At 35.0% G+C, this 27,731-nt stretch overlaps 1 protein-coding gene across 5 annotated transcripts in view; it reads right to left on the bottom strand.

Moving 5' to 3' along the window:
* Positions 1–27,731, bottom strand: part of MYO1D (myosin ID) — a 298,677-nt gene that overhangs the window by 145,411 nt on the left and 125,535 nt on the right. For all 5 annotated transcript variants that reach the window (XM_023530612.1, XM_023530611.1, XM_011360040.1 and 2 more), the window contains exon 16: positions 23,796–24,003. In XM_023530612.1, the coding sequence (XP_023386380.1) occupies positions 23,796–24,003 (208 nt within the window). The remainder of the gene's footprint in view (positions 1–23,795; positions 24,004–27,731) is intronic.

Here is a 27,731-nt window from a genome sequence, read left to right on the forward strand (position 1 = left end):
TGGCTGGCACTGTGTTGGGGTGGAGTGTAAAGTCCTGCCCTGGATGGAGAAGCCGCATTCCCCATGGGCTACCCGGGGAATCAGGCAGTCAAACTTTGCAGGCTTAAAAGTCTGCAAAGATGTATACCAGATGATTTACAAGAGCACCCAGGTGCTCTTATAAATTCTATCATAACGGCTCCTGATGAGTAAAAATTTAAAAAATGTCATTCGAAGATTCTTTCCAATCCAAAGTGCACATGGAACTGACAACCACTATCTTTGATTTTCATTTGATTACTGTTATTAGCCCTAAGGGAAGGGAGAGGAAACTTTATTTCACTATTACGTGCCAGACCGCGTGCTAGACATATTTCACTATTACGTGCCAGACCGCGTGCTAGACACTCGACATACATTAGAAGTAGGTATTTTAAAAGCACGTATTCTTGACATATTATTTGTATATTACTGTTACATGTTTCTCTTACTAATAATTTACCATAAAGAAAACAGGGAACATTTGACATAAGTTTCTTTAAGTCATACATTAACATATTTTTGCTTGAAAATGCTTGGCTTTAGAGAAAAAAAAATCATTTTTCAGACCTATGAACCCTGCTTCTACAGAGGAATGCAGTTAACGTGCACAGTTCTTGCCGGTAGCCTGGCTCTGGTTGTAGGCAATGGACCATGGTACTAGCAGGGTTTTGTTTAAAACCAGTGTTCTTCAACCTATCCCTGCATCCTGCTATCAATTACCTATATTCACTGTGATGGTGATACTGGGTGAAGATGCTTCCTGGTGCAGGATTTCAGAATGTTGGGGGAAGGAAATAATCTGAAAAAGGTCCCTTGGATTACGTAGGGTAAACATCAAACATGCTCCCTCTTCATATTCCTGTCTTAGATTGTAATTAATGGGGGAATGGCAGGATTAAGAAAATGTACGCTTATTAAAGATATTTTTTTCAAAAGTTCAAGTTTACATAGCACAAGTTGAACATAATATGATTAAATATCTATGAAGACCATTACTAGTCATAATTTAATTACAAAAAGATAAAAAGAATATATTGTTTGGGTGTGTGGTTTATCATAGTAATAGGCAATACCTGTTATATAGTAATAAGTAGCTCATGCTAGAAAAATGTTGTGGTAACACAGAAATGTTACTATTTAGAGAAAAATTTAGATACAATAAAATGCTAGGTTTGCTCAGTGACACTGGGTTTTACAGTTGTACACATAGCTATAATGATCTTTACTACTGAAAATTCTACTAGAAACATAACTTTGTACTTATAAATCTGAAAAATCCTACTATCTAATCCATTTCTTCCCCAAGAAATGTTTTATAGTAGATGAAAATTGAGGTTTCTTAGTTATATACCAAGCAAGGCAGAACAGATTTAAAATGGATGTCAATAATATCCAAAATTTATAAAGAACTTATACAACTCAACAGCAAAAAAAAAAAAAAAACGATCCAATTAAAAAATGGAAGGAAGACCTGAACAGATATTTCTCCAAAGAAGAAATACAGATGGCTAACAGACATATGAAGAGATGCTCAAGGTCGCTAATCATCAGAGAAATGCAAATTAAAACCACAATGAGATATCACCTCACACCTGTCAGAATGGCTATCATCAATAAATCAAAAACAGTCAAGTGTTGGAGAGGATGTGGAGAAAAAGGAACTCTCATACATTGTTGGTGAGATTGCAAATTGGTACAGCCGCTATCGAAAACAATATGGAGGTTTCTCAAAAAATTAAAAATGGATATACCTTTTGACCCAGCAATTGTACTTCTGAGTATTTATCCAAAGAAAACCAAAAGAATAACTTGTAAAGATCTATGCACCCCAATATTCATGGCAGCACAATTTATAATAGCCAAGATATGGAAGCAACCTAAATGCCCATCAACAATTGGATAAAAAAATTATGGTTCATACATACAATGGAATATTACTCAGCCATTAAAAAAAATGAAATCCTACCATTTGCAATGACATGGATGGACCTAAAGGTTATTATGCTGAGTAAAATAAGTCAGATAGAGAAAGATAAATATCATAGGATTTCACTTATATTTGCAATCTAAGGAACAAAAAGAACAAACTAATCAAACACAGACTCAGAAATATAGTGGACAATTTGGTGACGGACAGAGGGGAGGGGAGTTAGGGGCTGGGAGAATGGGGTGAAGGGTTAAAGCAGCACAAATTAGTAGTTGATAGTTGGGCATGAGAATGGGGAGCACGGCAGAGGGAATGCAGTTAGCATTAATATGATGGCTAAGTGGAGGGCCAGGGGAGGGAGGAAGCAATTGGGGGAATCGTTTTATGAACAATATAGATATCTAACCAATGTAGTGTATACTTGAAACTAATTTAAATAAATAAATTTATTAAAAACATCAAAAATAAAAAGCAAAGGATAAAAAATATAAAAAAAGGATGTCAATAAGAATATGATTAATTTTCAACTAACTTCTCTAGAATTTAAAAAATAAATATATATTTTAATGGTCATTTGTAATTGTTTCGTAAACTGCATTTTTAAATCCATTTTTTTATTTTATGCCATTTATACTGATTTGTATGAGTTCTTTATAAATTAAGAAAAGTATTCTTTTGTCATTGGTGTTTTAAATATTTTTTCCTAGTATGTCAATGATCTTTTGATACTGTTTATGGTATATTGCCATATATAAGTTTAAAAAAAATGTATGTAGTCAAGTGTATTGATTTTTCTTTTATGGTTATATACACATTTTATACAAAACTGAGATCATATAATAATCATAAAGTGCTTTGCAATGCTTTTTATTCAACATACCAGGAGTATTTTTTCCATGTGATCAAATATCTTCCTATAACATAATTCTGAATGTACTCAGATAGATACATATAATTCAGTTAACCAACCACTACTGTAAGATATGTTTAGTGTTTTCAATTTTTTTTGCAATTATAAATATTTTAGTAATATCACTGTATATAAATTTACGCACACAAATGATTTATGGCGAAGTTCTAGAAACAGAATCGCTGTTGTGACCCATTTATGTTTTCAACTGCCACATATTAAAGTACCCATTTCCAAACTATACCATGTGAATACTTAAAAATAACTAAGTTGATAGGATAATATATTGTTGCTATGATTAAATTGCTTTATTACTGTTATTCAATTTTTTAAAATTCACTAGCTATTTGAGTTTTTTCTTTTGTGAATTCTCTCTTCATTCCTTTTTGTCCACATATATGTAATTTGACATAATGATTTTAAGGGCTTTTCATATATGAAATAAGCTATCCTTTTATTACATTTATAAAAATTTCTTAGTATTTTGCCTTGTACCATCTTCTGGGCATGGTTATTGGTTCAGGTCAATAAAACATGAGAAGAGTTTTGCTAAGTGGTTCTGAGAAAGAAAATGTTCTCACTTTTCTGAGAGAATGTTTAAGAACTTCTAGAAGTGACTGAACAAGGAGGAAACCGGTGGCTGCTGAAATTGTTAGCAGCCATTGTGCAACCACAAGGGGGAGCCACACTTAGAATAAAGATGATCCTAGAGAAGGATTACCAACGTATGAAATAAATCCCTGTTACATTCGATGCCAGTTTAAATATCGTTTTCTTTCTTTCTTTCTTTCTCTTTCTCTCTTTCTCTCTCTCTTTCTTTCTTTCTTTCTTCTTTCTTCTTTTTCTTTCCTTTCTTTCTTTTTTCTCTTTCTTTTTCTCTCTTTCTTCTTCTTTTGCAGCTGAACACACTACGATACAATTATGTGGTTTTTTTAAGAAACAGAAGTTTTAAATGTTTATGTAGGGACACCTATCTATCTTTCCTTCATGAATTCTTCTTTTGCTGCTGTTGTACTTTGAAAAAACTCCTCTACTTTAAAACCGAATACGTGGCCATAAAATAAATTTGTTTTGTTAAAATGTAAGCTCTATAGGGAGCAAAGGGGACTCGATCACAAGTAGGAGAGTTTTTATTTTATAATCACTTCCTGAATGGCAGGAGATTGTGTTCATTCCAGAAGATTATCCATATTTAAAGATGTGTGAAATGCCCACTAAAGCTCTGAAGTTTTTGAATGAGGGTGCCTCCTCTGAAAAAGTGGTATAAAAAGCCACTTGGAAGTAATCAGGGGGGGAAATATATATATACACACACACACACATATATATACACACACGCACACATGCACACATACATACCCACACCCACAAATATTTAAATTACTTGATTGCAAAAGGCATAAGCTATAGTGCAAAGGGCATAAGTATAGGTTTTAATATATCAGTCATAATAAATCAGCAGTTTCATGTAAAATCAATGCAAGCATATCTTGAATTCAGAGAAAAAGTCAGACCACTTTCCAAATGAACACCAGCATTAGATTGCCTAAACAGTTCTTTTGTATGTGAAACTTGGAAATATTTTAGGATCATCAAAATTTACCCTTCTTTTTTTGATCTCTTTCATTCATTTCAATTGGCTTGCAATCAATATTTCATGAAACTCTTCTACAGCTAGTTGCCCTCCAGGTGTCCTACTAAAAAACTAAAATCCAAATTCCAGCTGAAAACTTGCAGACATAAACCCTGCTGCACTGGCGACAAAAAGTGATAGAAGTAGACACTGCAGTGATATTAAAATGCCTTCTAAATGTTCAAGCCCTTTCTTATTGCAGCCTCTTTGCTTATGTGTTTCCCTCTGTGAGTCTTCCCTCCCTCCAGTTTTCCTAGAGTCAGATCCTTCTCATTTAGATCTAGGCTTAATGTCATCGAATCATAGAAGTCTTCCCTGACCAGCCTATTTAAAATACATTTCCCTTGTCCACTGAATGACTGCCCCAATCAGCCCTTCCTTTCCTTCATAACTGTCACACAATTTGTAATTGTTTATTGCCCTTTTCGTTTCACTCTGCTAGAATATATGCTTCATGAGGACAAAAATGATTTCTATCATATTCATCACTGTTTCCCAAAGAGTGCCTAGCAATAAACACATTTGTTGAATGAATACTTACTGGCTTGAATAAGCTAAGTATCTTTATTATAAATTTAAAATAAGATTTACTTATCTATAAAAGAGGCCAATCAGACTGTTTTACATCCAAGAAGGGCTCAGTAATCTTGGGGTTTAAGAGCTCACTTAAAAGAAAAAGACTGCTCATCTTGTTATACAACTGTGAAAATGAGCCAAGCAGAATATGAAACATTCAAGAAATTCATGGCAGCTGCCACACAGTTCTCGAGTCTGAATAGAATTTCGAAATCAATGTTGATGGTTCTAGAGCAGTCTTGTATGAATAAGCATCAACTTGAAAAAATGGTGCCAAGTGGGTACTAGACTTATCGTAGGGATCCCTTTGTAAGTTATATAAATGTCTAACCACTATGCTGTACATCTGAAACTAATATACTACTGAATGTCAACTGTAATTAAAAAAAATTTTTAAATCTTGTCAATTGCAATGAACAACACGATGCATAAAAGTGTCTGGTTTTCAGTGATATTCCTTTCACATTAAAAGGATTTCACTAAAAATGTAAAATCTTCATCTTAAAAAAGTTGCTTCTGTTATAGCTATGAAAACGTTGATATCCTAAATTAAGTTCTGACTTTCCTATTCATTCCAGTCATAGGATTCTTCATGAAAAAAAAAATGCCCTTTTGCCTTATTTTTCTTATTTCGACAAAAGCCAACACCTTAATGTTACTACACCTTATCAAGTGACCAAAGAAAATGGAACATAGTACATCCTTATTCCCTCTCTTGAAGTTAGTAAGACTGAGAAAGAGCCCATAAACTCTACTGTGTATTATTCCTTTTTTTCACTGGGCCTGTGAGAATAATATAATTACTCTACTATTGAAAAGAGAAGAAAGAAAAAAAAAAAACTAGACTGGGAAATTCTATCAAATTCAAATAAACAAATACTGTATATTGGTTCTCAAATGAACAAAGACCAGATTCCAATTAATGTATAGGAAACCAACTCTTGGTTAGATTACTTAGATGAACTAGCTATTCAAACTCATAGGCCAAAGATAATATGATATTATAATTAATGTAGCTTTGGCTTTAACTCAGCAGCTGATAGGTATGCTCCCACTTCTCTTCTTGAGAGAGACTATCTGGCAGATACTCTGTTTCTCCAAAAAGCAGAAAACTCTTGCTTCTTTTTCATACCTCAAAAAATACACTGAGTCATTTACAGAAAACGCTGTGTCAGGTTAAATTATTATAGCAAATATATATTCCTTCCTTCTTAACCTACATAGGTCACCCCATTGATGTGATCTGCTTTCATCGATAAGGTATAAATGCACGTGACCTGAATAGCTTGAAATATGCTTGGGTGGTCAGCCTTGCCCTATAAAGCTTCTGCTATTACCATGAGAAGAACATGCCCTAGGGGTCCACTGACTTCAGAAAGATGAGCAACATATGAAGCCAACCTGTACTCAACCCATGGCCTAGGATGGGCGCAGCTAAGACTGGCCTAACCTCAGATACATAAGGAAGAAGTAAATTTGACTGTTATGCCCATTAAGTTTTAGGGTGGTGTGGCAGTCTGAATAATGCCCACCCTGCCCTCCCCCTCGCCCACAGATATCTACTTCTTAACTCCTGGAACCTATAAATGTTACCTCATATGGCAAAAAAGGACTTTGCAGGCGTGATTAGGTTAAGGATCTTAAAATGAGATTACCCTGGATTATCTCGTAGGATTCTAAATGCAGTCATATATACCCTTAATAAGAGGAAGGCAGTGAGAGATTTGAAGACAGAAGAGGAAAAGGCATTATGACCATAGAGGCAGTGATTGGAGACACATGCCACAGAATTTTGGGAGCTACTAGAAGCTGGAAGAGCAAGGAATGAAAATGACCAGGGGAGTGTGGCCCTGATGATACCTTGATTTTGGCCCAGTGAAACTGATTTCAGACTTCTGGCCTCTGGAACTGTGAGAGAATAAATTTCTGTTGTTTTAAGCCATTAAGTTTGTGATAATTTTTTACAGCACGCATAGCAAACTAATACAGGTGGTCTGGGGCAAACTGCGGCAGCAGATAACTGATACAAACCCAAGCCAATAATATTAGTATTAATACTATCAATGTTAATAATAATAACAAACACAAGGTACTTATCACGTGCTAAGCACCGTTCAAAGTATGTTGAATATATGAACTCATTTAATACTCACAACCATACTACAAGGTGGGTGCTGTTTTATGTCTCTTTCACAGATGAGGAAACTGAAGCACAGAGAGCCCAAAGGTATCATCCCGTTTAAGTGTCAGAGCTGGGACTAGAACCCAAGTGCCTTACAGTTGCCTGAAGCCAAGAACTATCTGTTGGTTAGGCAGTGATAGAGTCTAGAAATTACATACAAGTTAGCAATTCTTCAACTCTAGCAGAAGAGTTAAAACTTTAAGGTTTCTTTCCCAGCTGGGAATAACTCTTATGCCTACTAATCACTCCATTTGCTTGGTATCATGAAGGTACCTTATTTAAATGCACATGCATAGCTCTTAAGTGTCAAATATCTTTGCTTTCATTAAAATAACTAATATAAATTTTATAAGTCCCAAAGCACCTCGTATTGAGTCATGATAATACAATTATACTATTGACAAAATGCTACTCAGTGCCACTGTGTACAGGGCATTTTTCTGGGGCCCTGGGTAGAATACAAAGAAGTATAAGGGCACTGCTTCCCGCAACAATTTATAATCTAGTTGAAGAGAGAAGACCAATGTGCAAAATTAACAGATGATCTAAATTTAAAGGCTACAGAATTACAAACTCAATGGGAATTTCTGAGCTGAAAACTCTCATAAATCATCTAGCTGAGAGATTCTCTGCCCTGACATTCCATGGTATATCTCATGAAGGACACTCTCACATGCAACACACTCCCAGGGGTTGGTTGTGCAATCCTGCTCAAGAAAGCGAGTATAAATTTTATAGAAATAACTTTCAATCAGTTCCTACTTATAAAATAATCTTCAGTAGCTTATTATTAGTAACAAATTACTCATAATATACCTCATATCCAACTGTGCTGTTTTACAGATAAAAGAAGCGATGACCTAAAACCTTTACACAAACCTAAAACTAAGAGCCGCCAGCTCCCGCCTCCCACTGAAGTTACTGTCTCCGAGAGCCACATACAATTGACAAATGTGTTCTGGTGAAGGAAGTAAAAATGACTTTATTTAGACTGGAGTGGCCAAGAGGGCTTTAGCGAGGAGGTGGAATCTAATGTGAAGAATGCTAAAGGCAAGGCAAAGAGTAGATATAGAAACATACAGGTGGAAAAGAGAGACAGATATACTGTTTGGGAGTTCGGTGAAAACTCGATGATGCTGTGTAGTGGTATAATGGAAGATGCAGTTGGTTGGAGCCAGATTCTGGAAGAGTCTGGTCTTAATTCTGTAGGTGAATGAAGAGTTTCTGAACAGAGGAACATCATGAAAACTAAGATTGTGATATGCAGATGAGGGTCAAGGAGGGAGCCTGGGAGATCACACAGAAGTGGTTTGGGGCACAGTACCACCACCATCACCACGTTCTGCTGGTTTTCATACTGGAACACCCCTTTACAGTGCATACAATATGACTTCGGTTTTAAAAAGTGTGTGTGAGTGTGTGTGTGTGTGTGTGTGTGAGAGAGAGAGAGAGAGAGAGAGAGAGAGAGAGAGAGAGAGAGAGAGAGAGAGAGAGAGAGAGAGAGAGATAGGGAGAGTTAGAGTTGGACAAAGACTGTAATGATATATTCCAAATGTTAATAGTAGTTACCTTTTGGTGGTGAAATGATGGGTGATGTTATTTTATTTTTTTTTATATTTCACAATGAACACACATTAGTTTATAATAAAAACTGTTACTGAAAAATTTTAGATGAAAATAATAATATAACTGTATGCTATTCCTATTTATAATCCATTTAAGGTACAATAAGCCTGTGAATAAAGTACTTTGTAAACCTGCATTTAAATTGTAAATGCTTGATTGTATTTTCAGTTTCCTAAGGTTATTAGTCACCAACATATTTTCTCTGAGTGTCTGGTTTGAGTGCTTGTATCCACACAAATACAATAAAATCAATTCAGGACAGTAAATATCTTATTTTGAAATTAAATTTTCTTAAAAATACAGACTCTCTTTGTGGTGCTAAATTTGGATAGCGATGTTTGACAACATTAAGCTTTTCTGACAAAAACCACTATATAAAAATAGTCCTAGATTTTCTTTAGTTATGAATAAAGTCCCCTAAAAGTGTGACTCATTGGTTCTTCCTCAGTATATATAATGGGTGTGTGCATGCATGCATGTGCATAGATATTTCTAACAATGTGGTGAAAAAGGAATCATACTAAACATCCTGTTTTGTAACATATATTTTCACTTAACGTTTATCATGAACAGTTTTGATATAATGAAATATTTTTTACATTGTCATTGTTAATGGCTGCTTAGTTTTCTATTGTATAGATGTACCATAATTTATAGATTTCTTAATATTGTTTCCAATATTTTCCACTTTTATGAGAAATGTTGAAAATTCTTAACAACTAAATTTTAACATAAATTGTTAAAATTTTCCTTAGTTTAAAATTCTAGAAGTACAATTGCTAGATTAGAGGCAAACCTAATTTTTAAATTTTTTAGAAACAAAGAGCTGAACTACTCTCCAGAAAGTTCTCACCAATTTACTCTTATGCCAGTAGTATACATATTCTCAACACTGTTTATGTCTTGTTTAAAAAAAAAACCCTGAGTATTTGATAAGTAAAAATATGATTGCTGGTCATTTTTCAGTTCATATTTTTGCTCTATTCTCTAGTGAGGTATTTATTTAATTTCTTTGGAAGTGCCTTTTGTATATTAAAGGTATTTATATTCTGTACTTCTGAAATTAAAAAGTTTATAACTATTATGTCTACCCATTAAGAGAAACTGAATGTTCTCTCTATATATACAATAAATATAATGATACATTTCCCAGAACATGTTAAATATTTCTTTTTTTTTGGCTAGCAAAACTTGATAGTCCAAGCAGAATGTGTTTAAATGTGCCATGGCAAAGAATGTGAGCAACTTCCTGATACATTTAGATTTCTTGGTAGTAGTTATAAACATTTACTATAGTAAGAAAAAGAGTAAAATAAACTCCAACAACTGTAGACCTCATACTTAAACCAAATATTTTCTATTATATACTTAATTTGGTAAACACAATATATTCTGTCATTCGTAAAGTGGCTTAGCTTAATGAAATATGTGGCAAAATCACGGACATTGGAAAAAAGTTTTTAAAAAGTCAGTTTTAAAAATTATCTTTTTTGGGGTGACATTCTACGTTAATGCCAGTGTTGTCACTGCAGTGAATGGCTATCGCAATAAAATATTTTCATCATTGCCTTTAATATTTGTTACCTGATTATTTCCAAAAGGATCGGGGGGAAGTTACATAAAAGTTACATGACAATAGAATCACCCAAGTAGGATAAAAGGAGGACAGCTAGGCAATGGGAGCAGGGCTGTAGGTGGGAAGGGAGACAGTCATACTTGAAATCTCAAGCAAGAGTGGTTCCCGGATTTGAGTACAAATCTGTGCCATGAGCTACCTGGCAGCTACAGCAAACGGGAAACTTACTGAGTTACATGGATTTCATTATTTAATAAGGTTGGTAATTAAATATTCCCTGCACCCAAATATGCTTTTTATTTTTAAACAATAATTTCTGTTGAGGAGAAAGACAAATGAATTGCTCAGCAGTGATTCAATGGTATTTTGTTTGACTTAGCTGTGCGCATCTTCAGCTACCTGTGCGATGCAGTCTTCCTCCAGACAAGCTTTTGGTTGTACACCTATTGTAAGATCTTTAACTCTGGGGTAGCAATCCTCACTGAATTGTTCAGAAGTTTCTAATTTAATGCAAACATCTATTCACTGAATCATTTCCCCCTCACTAATTAATTCCTTACAAAGAGTAATCTCTTGAGCTTCCAGTAATTAAAAATGATATGTGCAATGAAAATGTAGCCATGGGTTTTTTTTTGCTTCCTTTCCCCCCCCCCCCCCCCGGCCTACCACCACCTACAGGGGCCAGAAAATGTTGTCATGGAGATAACAGCTGCTGGGTTATGAGTGACAGGTCTCAAGAGAGAAGTGTCTTGGAACGGGAACATCTCAAGTTTAAAAAAAGAAAGTGGTGAGGGAGAAACCAATGCCAGCTCTTTACTAAGCATAGTAGGGAAGCTCAGTTGAAAGGTGCATTTAAACTAGCAAAGAATAAAAGCACCATTTCCCTCTTTCTTTCATCTACCATAGAAAATGTTTTCCTTCCAAAGGGGAACAGATTTCTTTTAAGCACTTCTCAAACATATGTACATTACTTGGTATAATTACATTTTAAAATTGGGATTCACACTGATGCACCAAATGGTTGCCTTAGTAATGAGATATCACCCAGGCAACGGATTTGCTGCTCTTTCAGGAGGGATCATCTGCTTCCAATTTACAGGGGAGTGGGCTGGGGAAGGGGTGGCAGTAGTTTCCCATTGACAATATATGAGAAGAGATAAATAGGAAACATTGTTTTTGATTTGTTGCTGTTATTTTCCAAATATACTTTTATCTCTTTTATTCATCAGTTGAGTGGGAGGAAGAAAAGGGGAGGGGAGAGAGAGAGAGAGAGAGGGAGAGAGAGGGGCGGGGGTGGATAAAAGAGAGGAGAAAGGATGTTCTGTTGTTCCAATGTTAAATTTTTGCTGAAGCATTTTTATTGTAAAAGGGCTTTGCATGTGTCGATATGTAAATACTAAATTGCATCAGTTATTGGGTCATGTCATAAATCAACAAAATTTCTTCACAATAGTAAAGTCAATGACTTAGTAATGTTATTAATATTATTATAATAGCACTGCTTGGTTACATATGTAGGGGTAAGGCTTCAATGTTCAATAATCATTATGAAATGCCTTGTAGATGATAGACACTCCTTGGTATCCTCATTAAAAATACACCCTTTCCCACACCTATTTTCTTTACCATGCTTTACCAATAAACATTCTGTGTACTTTCTTTCTGGAGCATTCCGGCACCTAGTTTGGTTTTCTTCTCCTGTACTCTGCTTTCATCTTGATTCTCTTTAACATGCTGGTTATTAACAAATCAATGATGTCCTAACTGCCAGATGAAGTGGGCACTTTTCAGTCCTTACTTTGTTGGACGTTTTTATGTTTGATACTGTTGATCATTCCTTCTTACTTGAAATTTGCTACTTCCTTTGCTTCCCTGGCTTATATATCCCACTGCTTGCTGGTCGTCTTGATTTGAAGTCTCATAGGCACCTTGAGCACACTATGTCTCGAACTATTAATTTTCTCCAAACATGGTCCTGCTCTGTACCCTCCATCTCTATCCGTTAGTGACACCAGCTAGATAGGAACCTAAGCTGGAAACCTAGGAATCATTGATTCCTGCCTTTCATCAGTCTCCCATCCAAACAACTATCAGGGTCTGCTAATTTTACCACCTAAATATTTCTCAAGTTTCTCCCCATCTCGACTACCACTGCTTTGATTTAAGCCTCCATTAGATTTTCCCAGATTATAGCAAGAGGCTCTTAATTGGCCATGTTGCCTCCAATCTTGTTGATTTCTCATCTCTCCTTGACATAGATTTAAAAATTGAAAACTTCTCTCTCTTAAATCTTTCAATGAGACTTCTACTGAATGTGGTAAGAATGTGGCTGAATAGATAACCCGATAGCCTTGCTGCTGAAGAAATGTAACAGAAATCTCTATGCATAGCTAAGCTCACAAAGTAAAGGATTTACTCAAGCACCATATAAAATTAGGCAAAGTTTAAAATTTTGACAATTCAAATTGTTGATAAGGATGTGGAACAATAAAAACTCATACATTTCAAGATAAGTGTTAAGTGGGTATAATTATTTTGGAAAGTAACTGGGCAATCTTGAGTAAACTTAAAAATGTGCAGACTCTACAACCTAGCATTTGCAATCTGTGGAATATTCCCTAGAGCAGCAGGTCTCAAGGTGCGGCCTGGAGAACCCTGGGCATTGTTGAGACCCTTTCAGGGGACCCCCAAGATAAAAACTAATTTTATAATAATACCGGGTTATTTGCCTTTGTAATTCTCATCCTCTCATGAATCTACAGTGATGACAATTACTCTGACAGCTAATGGAATATGTGCTGTATATTTTTGAATATTTTAGATTTTCAAAAGTGAGCTCTTTGAGGTCCTCAAAATTTGAGAATAGCTGCCCAACAGAGACTCATTCACCTGTAGACAAGGAAACATGTATGAAAATGTTCATTATAGCATTACATAGAATGACAAAAAAAATTGAAAAGCTAAGTAATTATTACCAGGAAAATAAATAATTATTTTTTAACAATGAAAGAACATAAGGAAGTAAAAGTAACTAAACTAGAGCTATACTTATAGACATTTAAAAATATGCTGAGTAAAAAATCAGGCTGTAGAAGACTTTATATAGTATAGCATGGAAGCAGAGTACTATGAGCCATGACAAAAAAAAAAAAAGTATAATCAAATCAGAGGCTGACAGCCTTGACTAGCAGTTAATAATGAGCCACCATGACAGAATGGGAGCTTGTTGACCTAGTTGCTTTAAGACAAGTCCAAAGCTAGCTCTTTACATGTTGTTAGATAAATAAGGGAAAGGTTAGTAAATATTTATATACTTGTTATAAAATGCAAGTTAAATCTAAATTTAATTCTGTCATCATAAGTTACACTGCTGTCATGTATGTCTGTTTCCTGATTAACCATATCGCTATTTTCTAAGAAGGGCAAAGAACTTTCCTGTAACATTGAAAGGGGTGTTTTAGTAATTCCAAGGACTAGGATTATTCTACTTTTATTATGGAAAATGACATTTGTTTGAATATTTTTGCTGAAAACTTTGTTCCCTATATTTGTCATAGGAAGTTTATTTCACTCATTAATGATCTATGGCATCACTATGGCATCAATGATCCAGCCCTAATGAACTCAACCTGTATAAATGATTTATGAAATACTAATTAAGATCTATCCTCCTTGTAAACGTATTTTCAAGTAAAACCTGAATCTAACAGAGTAGTTCTCAGACTTTTTGGTACCTTTTCTTCTAGAAAGCTTTCCTTCCCCAGCTCAGAATAGATGGCTTTTCTCTGCTCCCATCCAAGAGTACCACAATTACTCTATCTCACTGGCTTGAGAGCTAACACACCTCCATCCTGACGGGGTTGTTAGCTTCTTGGTGAAAACTTGTCTTGTCCATTTTTATGTCCCTATTCAGTAATGAATGAACAAATCTGTGTTTATTACTCATATAAAAATGCCCATGAACACCCTTCTCCTGCACAGCCATGTAGTCCAATGTTGAAAAGGGCACTTGCTACTTGTTTCTTCTCATGGCGTACTGAAAAGATATATAGTCAATGACCATCATTTGATCAAAGGCACATTTTTCTTTCTTTATTTCAACACTTAGTCAAGGTCAAACAGCATATTTTCAACCATAAGCATTCCCCGTGAATAAAGCAATGAGTGGACTGGCATTGGGAGCAACCTTCCTTATCACACAGCAATGCCATAAACTCTCTTCCTGTCATTCAGCTTATGCTATGTTGGTAGCCATCCAAAAACACCTTTCCCAACAACCTTCTCGTGGCTCAAAAGTCCTTTTTTTTTTTTTTTTTTAAACTAAAACAAATAAAAATCTCTTCTCCTGGAGCATGTATCTTCAACAAAAAATAGCCATTGATCACTTTTAATTTCTGTACATATGTCAAGAGCTGATTCATACTTTCAACATAATGTTTCCTTTCAATTTAGTAAAAATATAACTTAGTTCATATACTCAATAGTAAATGACTCTGACATCATTAGATGTCTACCAAGGTCATGTAATAAAGGAATTTTGCCAAATCTCATTCTTCCTTCTCTCTGAGCATGATGCCATCCTCACCTTTGTGGCTGGTTTTATAAACATTTCTTCAATAATGTGAGTCATACCTGTTTTTCCTATAAGGAGTACATTCTGAAGGATGCCACTGTGGATAGTGGTTAAAAGTGTGTCCAGAAGGCTAGACTACTGGGTGCAAATCCCAGTTCTGGTACCTGTGTGGCCTCCGGCAAGGGACTCAGCTACTTTGTTGTTTTAGCTCTCTCTTCTATTAAATGAAAATAGTAACAGATACTCATTCATTGGGTTCTTGTAAAGATTTAGTTAATCTATGTAAAGTGCCCAGAATAGGAGCTGTTACTCAGTAAAGATTAGCTACTATTAGTAGTGTTTTATTTGTTTGTTCTACTTTAAGGGCAAAAGTAATCGATTTTATATGAGATTATTTTGCTTTTAGTCTGAGAAATAGAACACTTGATTGGTTTCACAAAGAAGTCAGTGAGCTTTGTTTGAAAATGATATGAAAGCCCTCATGGCTTCGTGCTTCTACTTGACAAAGTTTCACAATAAACAACACATTAGGGAATAGAAGCAAATGAATAACTAAACCAATAAAATCCAATTTTCAGATAATGATTCCATTCACACTTTTTCTTTGGCTGGTTTACAAAATTATCATACTCAGGTCTACATTAACCTTTGAGACTACTTATAATTAATAGTTATGATATTATCCTCAGTTTTAGAATTTCCTATTTTTATTAACTGTTTATACCTTAATGAGTCACTTTTAATCCTTCTTGTGATTGGGGCTATAACATAACCTCAAAATAAGAACATAAAATAGAAATTTAACAAATAAATACAAGAACATACAAATAATATTAACTTATTAATTAGGACAAATCAACCAGGGCAGCCTTTGTGATACGTAAGCTGCCTTTAAAACATACAATTTTTAAGGATGAAGTGATATGTCATTGAAAATCATAACTAACAGGTAAAGATGAGCATGTTCCACTATCAAAGGTGCCTCAGCTCCACAGGCGATAGGAGCTCCATCCCCACCCATCTGTGGACATTTCAATCAAATGGGAATAATGAACACAAACTACATATGAGATAATGTTAAGGCATTATTGTTAATTTCATATGGTATGACAGTGGAATACTAAAGTCTTTAGCTGTAGAAATTATACTGGTATGTAAGGGTGAAATGATAATACATGTGGAATTTCCTATTAAAAACACCAAACAGAACAAATTGAACAAAACAAACATGTAAAAGCATGAAGTGAGAAAGAGATAAAGAATGGCAAAATGTTGATAATTGTTGAAGCCAGGAGATGGCAACATTGGGATTCATTATAGTATTCTTTCTACTTTTGTGAATATTCACAATTTTTCATAATAAAAATATCAAAATAAGAAAATACACATTTTTTCAATGTATACTTAAAAAATGACTTACACTGGGCCTTCAAAATTTAATAAATTCCAGAAACTAGAGATAGTATATTTAATGTTCTGTGATTATAATGAAATAAAAGTAAAAATTAATAACAAAATTAAAAAATAAAACAAAACATGAACAAAATATACATCACGTGGAAATTATTTTTAAAAAGTTTAAACAACATTTTGGCAAGGAGGAAATCTAAGCATAAAAAATAATTAAATGATAATGTATCAGGTCCTATAGATATAGCAAAAGTAGTTCTCAGAAAAATTTCGTAGTCCATTATTAATAAAAGTGAATTTAAAAAAATGCATGAAGCACCCAACTCTGGAAGTTGGAGAATCTCCTGCTTGTTTCTGTTCTTTATATTCCAAAAAAAGAAGAAACTGATGAAGATAAAAAAAGCAAAATTAATAAATCAGAAATAAGAATATGGTAGAATAAACATACCAGAGACTTGGTTCTTTGAGAAAAAATGGTAAAATGTATCATCAAAGCTGATAAAGAAAAAAGAGTGAGCACAAATTCAATATACAAAATAAGAAATGATAAGAGGAAAGGACTAAAGATACAAAGACAATGAAAAGAGACATATGAGATTACTTTGTTAAATTCTATTTAATTAAATTTGAGAACTTGAACAATTTTCTACAAAAATATAAATGACCAAAACTGATCCTACAAAAGATACAAAATAAAAACAGAACAATTATTATAAAGACCTAAGGATAGTTGTTGAAGAATTATGGTCCAACATGCTCCCTCTCTCTTAAGATGTCTTCATAGGGAAATTCATCCTGAACAGATGAACTCCAATGCTATTGAGATTGTTCCATAATATGGAAAAAGAAGGAAAAGTGTCTATGTTATCTTGCTGAGGCAAACATAATATTGATACTGAATTGATTAGAATTCTGTGTTGATAGGTCGAAAGAGAAAAAAATTACATGAGCATTTCGCTACCTAAGAAGTAATTCTACTTACTTCGACATCTATTCTTGATTTTAAAAATACTATTAATATAACTAGAATAGACGGGTATCTCCTTAACATTTCAAATGTATCTATCTCAATCAGTATCATGCATAAGAAGGAACCCAGAAGCATTCCCATTAAATTCAGGAACATTTCAGGGATGTCCAATATCACCAACTCCAAGAAATTTCACCAGGAGTCTTTGCAACAGTGAGACCCCCTCCCCATAACATGACTGCCAGTTTGAGGGCAGTATCCCAGGGGAAGTACATCAATCCTGGCACATGAACAGAAAGACATTTTCCCATGAGCCATCTCAAGAGAACACTGGGTCTTACATGCTTCTGTTATTTCCTTTACCAAATATTATACATGGTTAGCTTAAAACACTGCTGACTGATAAAATCAGGTAGCCCTATTTTTGTATAATAGTCTCACAATATCAGTCTGCTAGTAGAATGCCAACTATTTTTCTGAACTAAAAGACAAAAGATCACTAACTAACCTACAATTTTATCTTGAACTCCACGTAAAATTAGAAACATATAACTTTAGCCCACACTTTGTGCATTTTTATTTTATTAGCTTGAGGCCTTTTCTTCCTTTCTCAGCTTTACATGACATCTTCTTCTCTTTCACATCTTTTCCACACTTTCTTCTCTACTCATTCCTTTGTTCTTCCCTATACTGCTTTTGAGATTGCACCAATTTTGCTATGACCTAACAAACCACCACCATCATCTAATCGGGAAGCCTCCAGACACGCAAAATTAAAATTCTGGAAGCCAAATGACCTAGGAGGCAAATAGATCTGAACACTTAAAGCGCGAGGCTTCTATTGTTTCCTCTATGAACATGTCTGTAGTTTCACAGAACTACAATAGAAGAAGACTGTCAACTGACTTTAAATTCAGGCTTGAATGTGGACTCCATGTCTCATTGTGTCATAGGTGTTTCAAGCTGCGAGCCACATTTAGGACTGAAATAGAAACTGGAAAACTCACGGCATGGTGTGGAGCAGGTCAAGGGCTAGCATGATTTAATTTCCAAGGGGCTGGCAGCTCTTAGTTGTTCTGGAATTCATGAGCTCTTACTGTGACCTCAGGGTACCCACAAATTGCTTGGAGGAAAATGATTAGACCCTTAAGACATTATTTTGAGAAAGAATGTCTATGTTTAGTATCTTCAGTATGTGACATAGAAAGAGCCTTGACCTCTTAACTACACCATGGCACATTGTAAAGGATGATACCATTCCTAGAACTTGGATCAAAGCTGTGTAATCTGAAATGATCCAAGTATATGACATGGTGACAAATATATATGATGATTAAGTTATCTGTCTATAATCAGTTACAGATACCTTTGAGAAAGAACTAATTCCCCCCAAATGAAGATGCAATTCACAAAAGCACCTATTTGTCTTACTGGTGGGTCAAAAAAGCCCCTCTTCAAATCCATCAATGTATTCCATATTTGTTGTTAATAGCAATAAAAAAGATAAACTTCAACAATACTTCTCCATCTGTCTTTGAGAATCTATCTTTAATATCAATTTATAAACCAATTTTTATCTTGACCTATGATTTCTTAGAATGGGAACATAATTTTAAAACTATGCATGTACCAAAAAAATGAAAGAGGCGTTCCATACCCCATTCCTTTTCTAAGACAACAAAAAATTTTAAATTAAATGGGTATAGAATATTAGAGAATCATGATTCTTTCTGACTCAATTGGAACAATATTTTCATTAAAAATCAGTTAGCTGTTAACAACTAGTCAAAGGTTAAAGCTATAGTCTTCTTTTAGGATTTCCCCAACCACACAACAAAAAAGTGTCCTATTTTCTAGGAATTAATGAATATGACACACAGAAGATGAATGATAAAAAGTCCAAAACCAGAAAGGTCCAGGTTGATGAGGAAAAAAAGCTAAAGCAACAAAATCACCTGGAACAGATTTTCTTCACAATACACTTAATAACAATCATTATGTACCTCAACTCAGGCCTATGGTTTGGGGCTGGCTGAACTGACTTGACTGATGTCTCAGCACCAACTTACTTAAAGCTATAATTCTGAAAACTAAGTAGTTTCTTCAGTGTTGTCTAGAAATATCACCTCATTTGACATCTCACTCAAATGTGACATAAGAACCACACACACAATCTCAAATGTAGAAGGTATGTGGATAAATGAAGCGATTGTGTATGATGGAAGGAAGAGAAGAATGCCCTTAGCTACACCAATTCGTTTCTTTTAATTTAATGATGCAAAAGATGTGTAGACTACAACTGCAGCTTTTTATATATTTTTTCAATTTTTCAATGTTCAGGCAAAACGTTCAGGCTTTAGGTCATTCAGAAAGGGTGGTTAGAAGAATAAAAATATCCAGTGCTTCAGTGAGATAAGCTCTCTCATGCATTAGTTGATGGGAGCATAAATTGGTACAATTTTTCTGGAAACCATGTGATAATGACGATAGAAAATCTGAAAAGTGCCACCTTTTTAAGCCAACACTTTCATATCTGTGACTACTAGTGAGCGTGTATTTATTGATTTTTTGGATTGCCTTGTCTGTTATTTGTTTTCCATATTTTTGACCCATTTTTCTATTGGGTTGTTTGTCTTTTCCTTCTGAATCTGTGGGAGCTAGTTGTATATAATATGCATTAATTTCATGTATTGCCATTATTTTTTCCTGGGCTATCATTTGTTATTTGACTCACTTCATGGTATACTCTTCGAGGTGAAATTTTTCACTTACTATAATGAAATATGTCTTACTTTTTTCTTTAAAACTTTTGGATTTCTTCAAAAAATTTATAAGTCTGGGATTTATTTTTGTACACAAAACACTGTTTTGTTCCAGGTAAATAACCAGTTGTTCTAATTCTGTTTAATAAAAAATTCCCCCCTCTCTCCCAGCCGAATTGAAATTCTACCTTCGCCTACTATTAAATCCCCATAAATGCTTGAATCTATTTCAGGACTCACTATTTTATTCCACAGCCAATCCCTAGGCCAATAACATACTGTGTTTATTATGGTACAGCATAATAGGTTTTAACATTTGAGAACCTTGCTTTTAGTGTATTTTTATACCTTTTCTGTGTCTTAATAAAGATTTAATGGCAAGCTGGAAGAGGGAGAATCAGGATGTTGACTAAAACCAGAACCTCCACAATTGATTGTTCTTAAAAGAATAAACAGAACTGTGGCAAAACAGTTCACTTATATTGTGTGCAGAAATGTGAACTGTTAATATCTATTATGATTACAAACATCTATATTTTAATCAATAATTTTGCTCCTAGGAATCCAGTGCATGGAAACGAAGGCACCAGTATGGAAGGGTATGTGCACGAGAAAGTCTACTAACATTATGGGAAGATTGTTGTGGGGAGGTATCCAGAAAAGAGTTAATATAGCAGGCCCGAGACTGCTATCCTTAGGCCTGCATGCAAGGTTGGTTGGCCCTTGGCTGGTATCTGGGAACTTGGCTAGTAAACAGTTCCCCACACTGATATAAAACTTTCCCTAAATAGAGTGGTTCAATGTGCTTAAACTGCTTGTACAAACAATGTGGTTTATGCCGACTACCTGATTTCCTTCTGTGAGTCTGGAATTTTGGTACATGCTAAGCAGAGAGTGCCTACAGGACCAGCCTCCAACAAAAACTTGGGGCACTGAATCTCTAACGAGCTTCCCTTGGCACGTGTCGTAACTCATTGCTGAAGGAATTAAGTGTGTCCTGTGCAGCTCCACTGGGAGAAGGCTCCTGGCAGCTTGCTCCTGGTTTCCTCTAGCTTTCACCCCACATGCCCTTTATCTTTGCTGATTTTTGCTTTGTATTCTTTTGGCGTAATACATTTGACTCATGAGAGTCCTACGAGTCCTTGTAGTGAATCAGTGAAACTGGAGGTGGTCTTGGGGACCCTGACACAGGAGGTAAAGGGAGATGTGGGCAGAGAAGGTAAATGTGGGAAAAACACTAATAAAATATTGTAGAAAAAAGAGAAAGGTACATATAAAAAATTATAGGCAATATCCCGTATGGACTATGATCTCGTTTATATTATAGTATATATATTTGCACACATGCATAGAAGAATACCAGACACCACTGTGTTAATGGTGTTACCTCTGGATGGTGATTTTCCACAATTTCCTTTATACTTTTCTGTATGATGTGAACTTGTTTTTACAATGAGCAAACTTTAATTATACGAGCAGAAAATAAAGCTATTTTTTTAACTTAAAAAAGGAAATAAAAATTGATTGTTGATGATTCTTGTTGAAAACAGCATCCCCGATGCTACCTCTCCTAACTTCCTATTAAATCCCTAGAAGGACACACACATCACGCGGAGAGTTAGGTGACCAATGGCCTATCCCCAGAGGCTGACAGAAATTTCCACCAATTTTATATGGAGTTGTCTAAAGAACATACTAAGTAGATCACATATATTAAATCCCAGAATAGTCTGTCTGAGAGTTGGGAGGAAGATCCTTATTCCCTCTCTGTTGCGTTATAGTTAAGAAATGCAAGATCTACATCACAGACAAGACTGGACAGCTTTCTCTCCATGACATGGTGATGGTTTTTGAAGAAGCCATCCCTTTTCTTAAAATTTCTCTGAGAAACTTTAGAAAGAAAGCAGAGGTGCTGTAAAGAGGACTGAGAAATGAAGAGCCCTAGTAGGAGTGTATACCTGGAATTATAATTTTTTATATAAGTGTTGGGCTCTGGGGTTGGGAGGGGGAGGAGTGGGTCCTATCTATGGCTAGCAGAGCTGCAATAGACTGAAGTCTGGGACACTGACAAGTGTGCAAGACGTGAATGAACTGTAGATTTAAGAGGAGTCTATCAGCCAGCAACTGGACAGAAATTGAGTTCAGGGCAGGGTGACTCTACAGTTTATTATCCATACTGGAACACTTTTGAGAAGAAAGGGGTACTACTAATAGTTACAAGAGACAACAGTCATAAACTAGAACTGTCCCAAGCAAAGTGAGAGCTATGGTCTCCCTGGTTCAGGGCCAAAGCCTGGGCCTAAGTCGATTTCTTGGATAGGTATAAAGAAAAAAAAGTATCAGATCTGCAAAACAACAACAATGAAAACACCACTGGTAAATAACTGCAGAACAGATGTATGAAAATAGTTTACTATGGCAGACAGAAAACAGAGATCCAAACATGTAAATTTACCAGCAATCTTGAGAAAGAAAACAGAAACGAATAAAAGCAATATAAAAACACAATTAATAGAAGGATAGTGTTTTAGGATGCAACAGAATTTAGTATTTCACTCCAAAAGTTTTCTGAGTTCTAGGCAAAACAAATGAGAGGACAACACTTAAAAACACCTTGGCAACTGGGAAGAGAATATTTTCATTATTTGCATAAGATAGAATCATTTACCCAGAAAAACTAACAGAAGCAACAAATATGAATCAAGAAAAGTTTAATTCTGGATTCAGACAAACCAACATAACCCAATATTATTTCTTTGTACCAACACTGCCATGTAGAAAATGTAATAAAAAATTCACAGCAGTAACAAAAACAGTATCTAGGAATTAACTGTGAATTCACATGGCGTCTCTAAGTCTAAAGGTCAAAGAAATGATTTATATAAGCTTATTCTATACTCTTAAGATGATTTAATATTATAAAAATGTTAATCCTTTCAAATTCATCTATAAATTCAATGCAATCTTAATAAAAAGTATAGTTGAATTTAATGAACACAATAAACATACATTAAAATTTATATTGAAGCATAAAGGTCTAATGTATAGGTTAATCAACTTGAATAAAGAAAAGTAGAGAAGATGGATTTATCCTACCACATACTAAGACATACTATAATAAAAACTGTGTGGCATTGGTACAGCAACAGGAAGGTATAAAAATGGAACAGAATAGAGCACTCAGAAACAGACTATATATATTTAACACATAATAAAAAAATCAATGGGAAAAGAACAGATTGTTTAGTACATGGTATAGAGAAAACCTGAGCTAACCATATAGAAGAAAATGAAATTGGACTTCTATATAAAACCACATACACAGGCAGATTTTAAATGGATTCAAGACCTAAATGTGAAAAGTAAAACTATACAGTTCATAGAAGAAAATATAGGATAGTACCTTTGTGACCTAGACACAAGGAAAGCCCTCTTAAACAAAATTTTAAAGCGCAAAATGTAAGGCAAAATATTGAAGAATTTGATTATGTTGAAATTAAAGATTCTCTTCAACAAAGTATATTATAAAAACTATACCATTGTGAACTTTTTTGAATCAAAGAAAACATTCAATGAAATTTTAAAAACAAAACCAAGGCCTTATCCGTATCTATAAAATATAAAATTACCTTTTGTAGAAAGAGAACGATCCTTACGAGCATCTGAGCACGAAGTTCTTCCAAAGTAAACAATGTTCGGGGTGTTCTAATGAAAATTTTGGTTTTCCCATAAGCTACGTCGTCCTGAAAACCACAATGTTCAATCAGTTTCTTGACAGCCTCTTTGTCTGATGAGAGGTCATGGTTGGGCCAGGTGAATTCGGAGATCATTTTGTACCTGGGTAAAAAAAGAATAGGGCACAGATTAAGGGAGAAAAACCATATAGTCTCAGTAGATGCAAAAAAAACCTATTCCATAAAATTCAAAAATGCTTTATAGAAAGACAAAAAAAAAAAAACTTCGTAGCAAACTAGGAATAGAAATCAATTTCATAGCCTGACGTAAGATGTGGAAAAAGTCTTCAATAAGACACAACACTCTTTTATGGTAACAACTCTTACTAAATTAGGGATAGAAGGGTACTTCCTTAATGTAATAAATGCTATTTACTAAAAACTTACAGTAAATATCATTTGTAAAGACGCATTCACTTTACAAACAGAAACAAAACAAGGATGCTCCCATCATGGGTTTTCTAGCTAGTATAAAGAAACCAATAAACAAACTGGTAAGTGATTGCAGAAAATACAAAACTAACAATACTTACGAACAATATATTTGCTTCAAAGAAAATCAAGCAGATTGTCAGATAAACTATTAATCCTAAAAGAAAACTAAGCAGTGTTCTGCAGAAAAGATGAATTCACAAAAATCAGTTGTCTTGCTACATACAAGCAGCCAACAATTCTCTGCCATGTAGGCCTCTCATAGGGCAGTTCACTACCCACCAGGTTCATGAGAGTGTGAGTGTGACACGGAAGCCACAAAGACATAGCCTTTTGGAGCCGAATCTCACATGTGATAACCCACCACTTTTGCCTTTTTCCATTTTGCTAAAGCAAATCACTAGACTCCCAAGAGGAGGATTACACAGGGTGAATACCAGGAGGTGGGGATCACTGAGACCAGCTTAGAAGGCTGCCTACCACAGTGCTTCCCCATCCTGCACCCCCTGCCTGGCGCAAAGTTGTTCAATACATGTACTGCTGTTCATATATTGCATCTGAATTTTAAGTCATGAGAAAAGCTTGCCTCACATTGGGTTACAGAGAACTCACCTGTGTGTTCTTCTAGTACTTGCATGTTTTTATTTTTTTACATTTAGATCCCTAATCCATTTGGAGTTTATTTTGATATATGGTATGAGGTATGGATCCAATTTTACCTTTGACAAAAGGCTATTTCCAACACTACTTACCAAAAAGTCCTTCCTTCCTGTGATTCAATTTGCCATTTTTTATCATATACTAAATTTTCATATGTATGCCAGCTCATTTCTGGGCTTCCTGGTCTGTTTCGCTGCACTGTCTATCTGTGCATCAGTACCACATGGTTTTAATTATACATGGTACAAGTATATTTTAACATCTGGTGGTCTCTCCCAATTCTTTTTTATAGAATTTATATATAGAATATATATATATTCTTGCATATATATTCTTCCATATGAACTTTAAAATCAACTTACATTATTCCAGGAAAAAACAATCACAAAACAAAACAAAACAAAAAGAACCAAATCCTTGCTGGTATTACTACTGGATTCTCACATTAAATTCATTACATTTATCTATGATGTTGAGTTGTCTTATCAAATAACAAATGATATCTATCTTTCTCAAGTCTCCTTTTGTGTCTTTAGGAGTCTATAAGTTTTTCTCATATGGTTTTACACATTTCTGGTTAAGATAACCAGTGGCATCTGATCCCTTCTTCTTGACATTTCTCTTTTTTCCCAGCTTCCATCTTAGCTCCCATTACAGCATGTTTTTGCTGACTTTCTTTAGTCTCTTTAGATATTTTTCCCCTCAATCTCATTTTCTGGCTACTGTTCCTTCATTACTAGATCCCTAAATGTTGGGTTTCCCCAGGGCTCACTCATATCAGGCCCTCTTCTCTCTATGTGCACCCTTCCCCGCATTACCTCATCTATTCCATCTGCTTTCTTTTTCAATGCATGAATTGATTATCCCTAGCCGCCCCGCCTCAGTTCTGAGCTCCAGACTCATTTATCTAACGCCTACATAGACCCTGAAGGCATCTTAACCTTCTCCTTCAGTCTTTGCCACCTTAATGCTCTCTGTTACTAAAGCCAGAAGTCTGGGAATCATTTTTGATCTTCTCTTCTCTATCATTCCTCCTAATCCATCATCAAGTCCTACTGGCTTTACCTCCAAGATATATTTAAAATTCAACTAGTCTCACCTTTACTACCACAATCCTAATCCAAGCCACCATCCTGTTTACTACCATAGACTCCTAAATGGTTTTCCACTTCCTTATTAATCTCTTCTGCAGAAGTACTTTTCTAAAAAGCTTTACTTCATTTTTACCTTTTACTGCTCTCGTCCTTCATTACTATACACCAATCACACTGGCCTTCTTTAGGATTGTATAATGTGTGTTGCCTCTTTCTTGCTTTAGAGCCTTTGCATATGCTGCTCCCATTGCCTGGACTGCTTTAAAGTCTGTTCATTGAAAATCTGGCTCCTTCTCATCCTTTAGTCTTTTCTTGATTTTCCTTCATCAACCATCAACCCTCACACTCATTATCCTTCTCTAAGGCAGCCAGTTGGGTTTTTTCCTGATACCATTCATCATAATTCGTAATCATATTGATTTGTGGATTTATCTTTTTAATGTCAGATTCTTTCACTAGTGTGTGGGTTTATCTGCTTAATGTCAGTTTCCCTCACTAGTCCGTGGGTTCTATGAAGGCAGGGACTTTGTTTTGTTCCCTACGATATATTATGTTGCTTGACATACAATGAAGAAATAGATATTTGTTGAATGAAAGAATTGAAGAAAATACATTTAAAGGCCTACTTGCTTGCCACAGAGACAAACAGAAACAAAATGACAGAGTTCTAATATGAAGAGAGAGATCCTATTACACATGTCACGTGAAAAAGAATAAGAAACCTTCCAAATTTGTTAAATAACAAACGTAAGAGTCAACATTTGGGCCATAATATAGTAGTAATGGTATCTATCTGAAGTTTAGGCATACTGCAGAAAATGGTGTATACTTGAAGTCTGGCCATTCTACTGTCACACTGCTCAGCTAACACATCGGGGGAAAGGCGTTCTTCTTTTCTTCCCAATGGTAAGGGGCACGACCCCAGCAAACCAGCATGCCAGACTTGCAAATTAAAAAGATGAATTTATCTGCTTTCTGACAACTAGTTTTACCTCCCTGAAAGAATAGCAGCTTTTAAGGTTCTTAAAATCCTTCTCTTTCTCTCTTGCAATAAAAGAATGAAAATAAAAAAAGGTGGCAAGTAAAAATTTAGGTTCAACTAGCTTACATAAAAAATCTGCAGAATCTCAAAGCAAAACTTCAGTGTAGAAAATGGTACTTTTTCTCCTGCCATCACTGGAAACGTTAGTCTAATGTCCTACAACATCTTTTATGCCACCCCATGTCCTGCTGTTAATTAGTTTGGTTAGTATGACAATAAAGTAAAATGTCAATTTCTCAATTTGAACAAACTCATTTTATGAAAAGCAGAAGATAAACACGGCCTGTAGAGTAGAAATAGGTGGTTTACCCAGATGTGTATCCCACCATCTTATCCAACACTCTTCCCAGGTGATTCTAGGGAGGAGCTAGACTTAAATAATCAGCAGTTAGACTGACTTTAGTCTTTTCACTATTCTGTTTTTTAGGGTAATTTAAAACATTTATTGTGATTATTAACATGTTTCAAATTTTTCAACTTCTTATTTTATATTTTCTGTCAGGTGTGCTTTCCAATTGTTGATTTTCACCCTGTTTTCTCTTGCATGGACTGACTTTTCTTTATTCCATTTTATTTTCTCCTTTGACTTGAAAGCCATACATT

The sequence above is a fragment of the Pteropus vampyrus genome, unplaced genomic scaffold, assembly GCF_000151845.1.
Source record: "Pteropus vampyrus isolate Shadow unplaced genomic scaffold, Pvam_2.0 Scaffold50, whole genome shotgun sequence".
In the NCBI taxonomy this organism is placed as follows: Eukaryota; Metazoa; Chordata; class Mammalia; order Chiroptera; family Pteropodidae; genus Pteropus; species Pteropus vampyrus.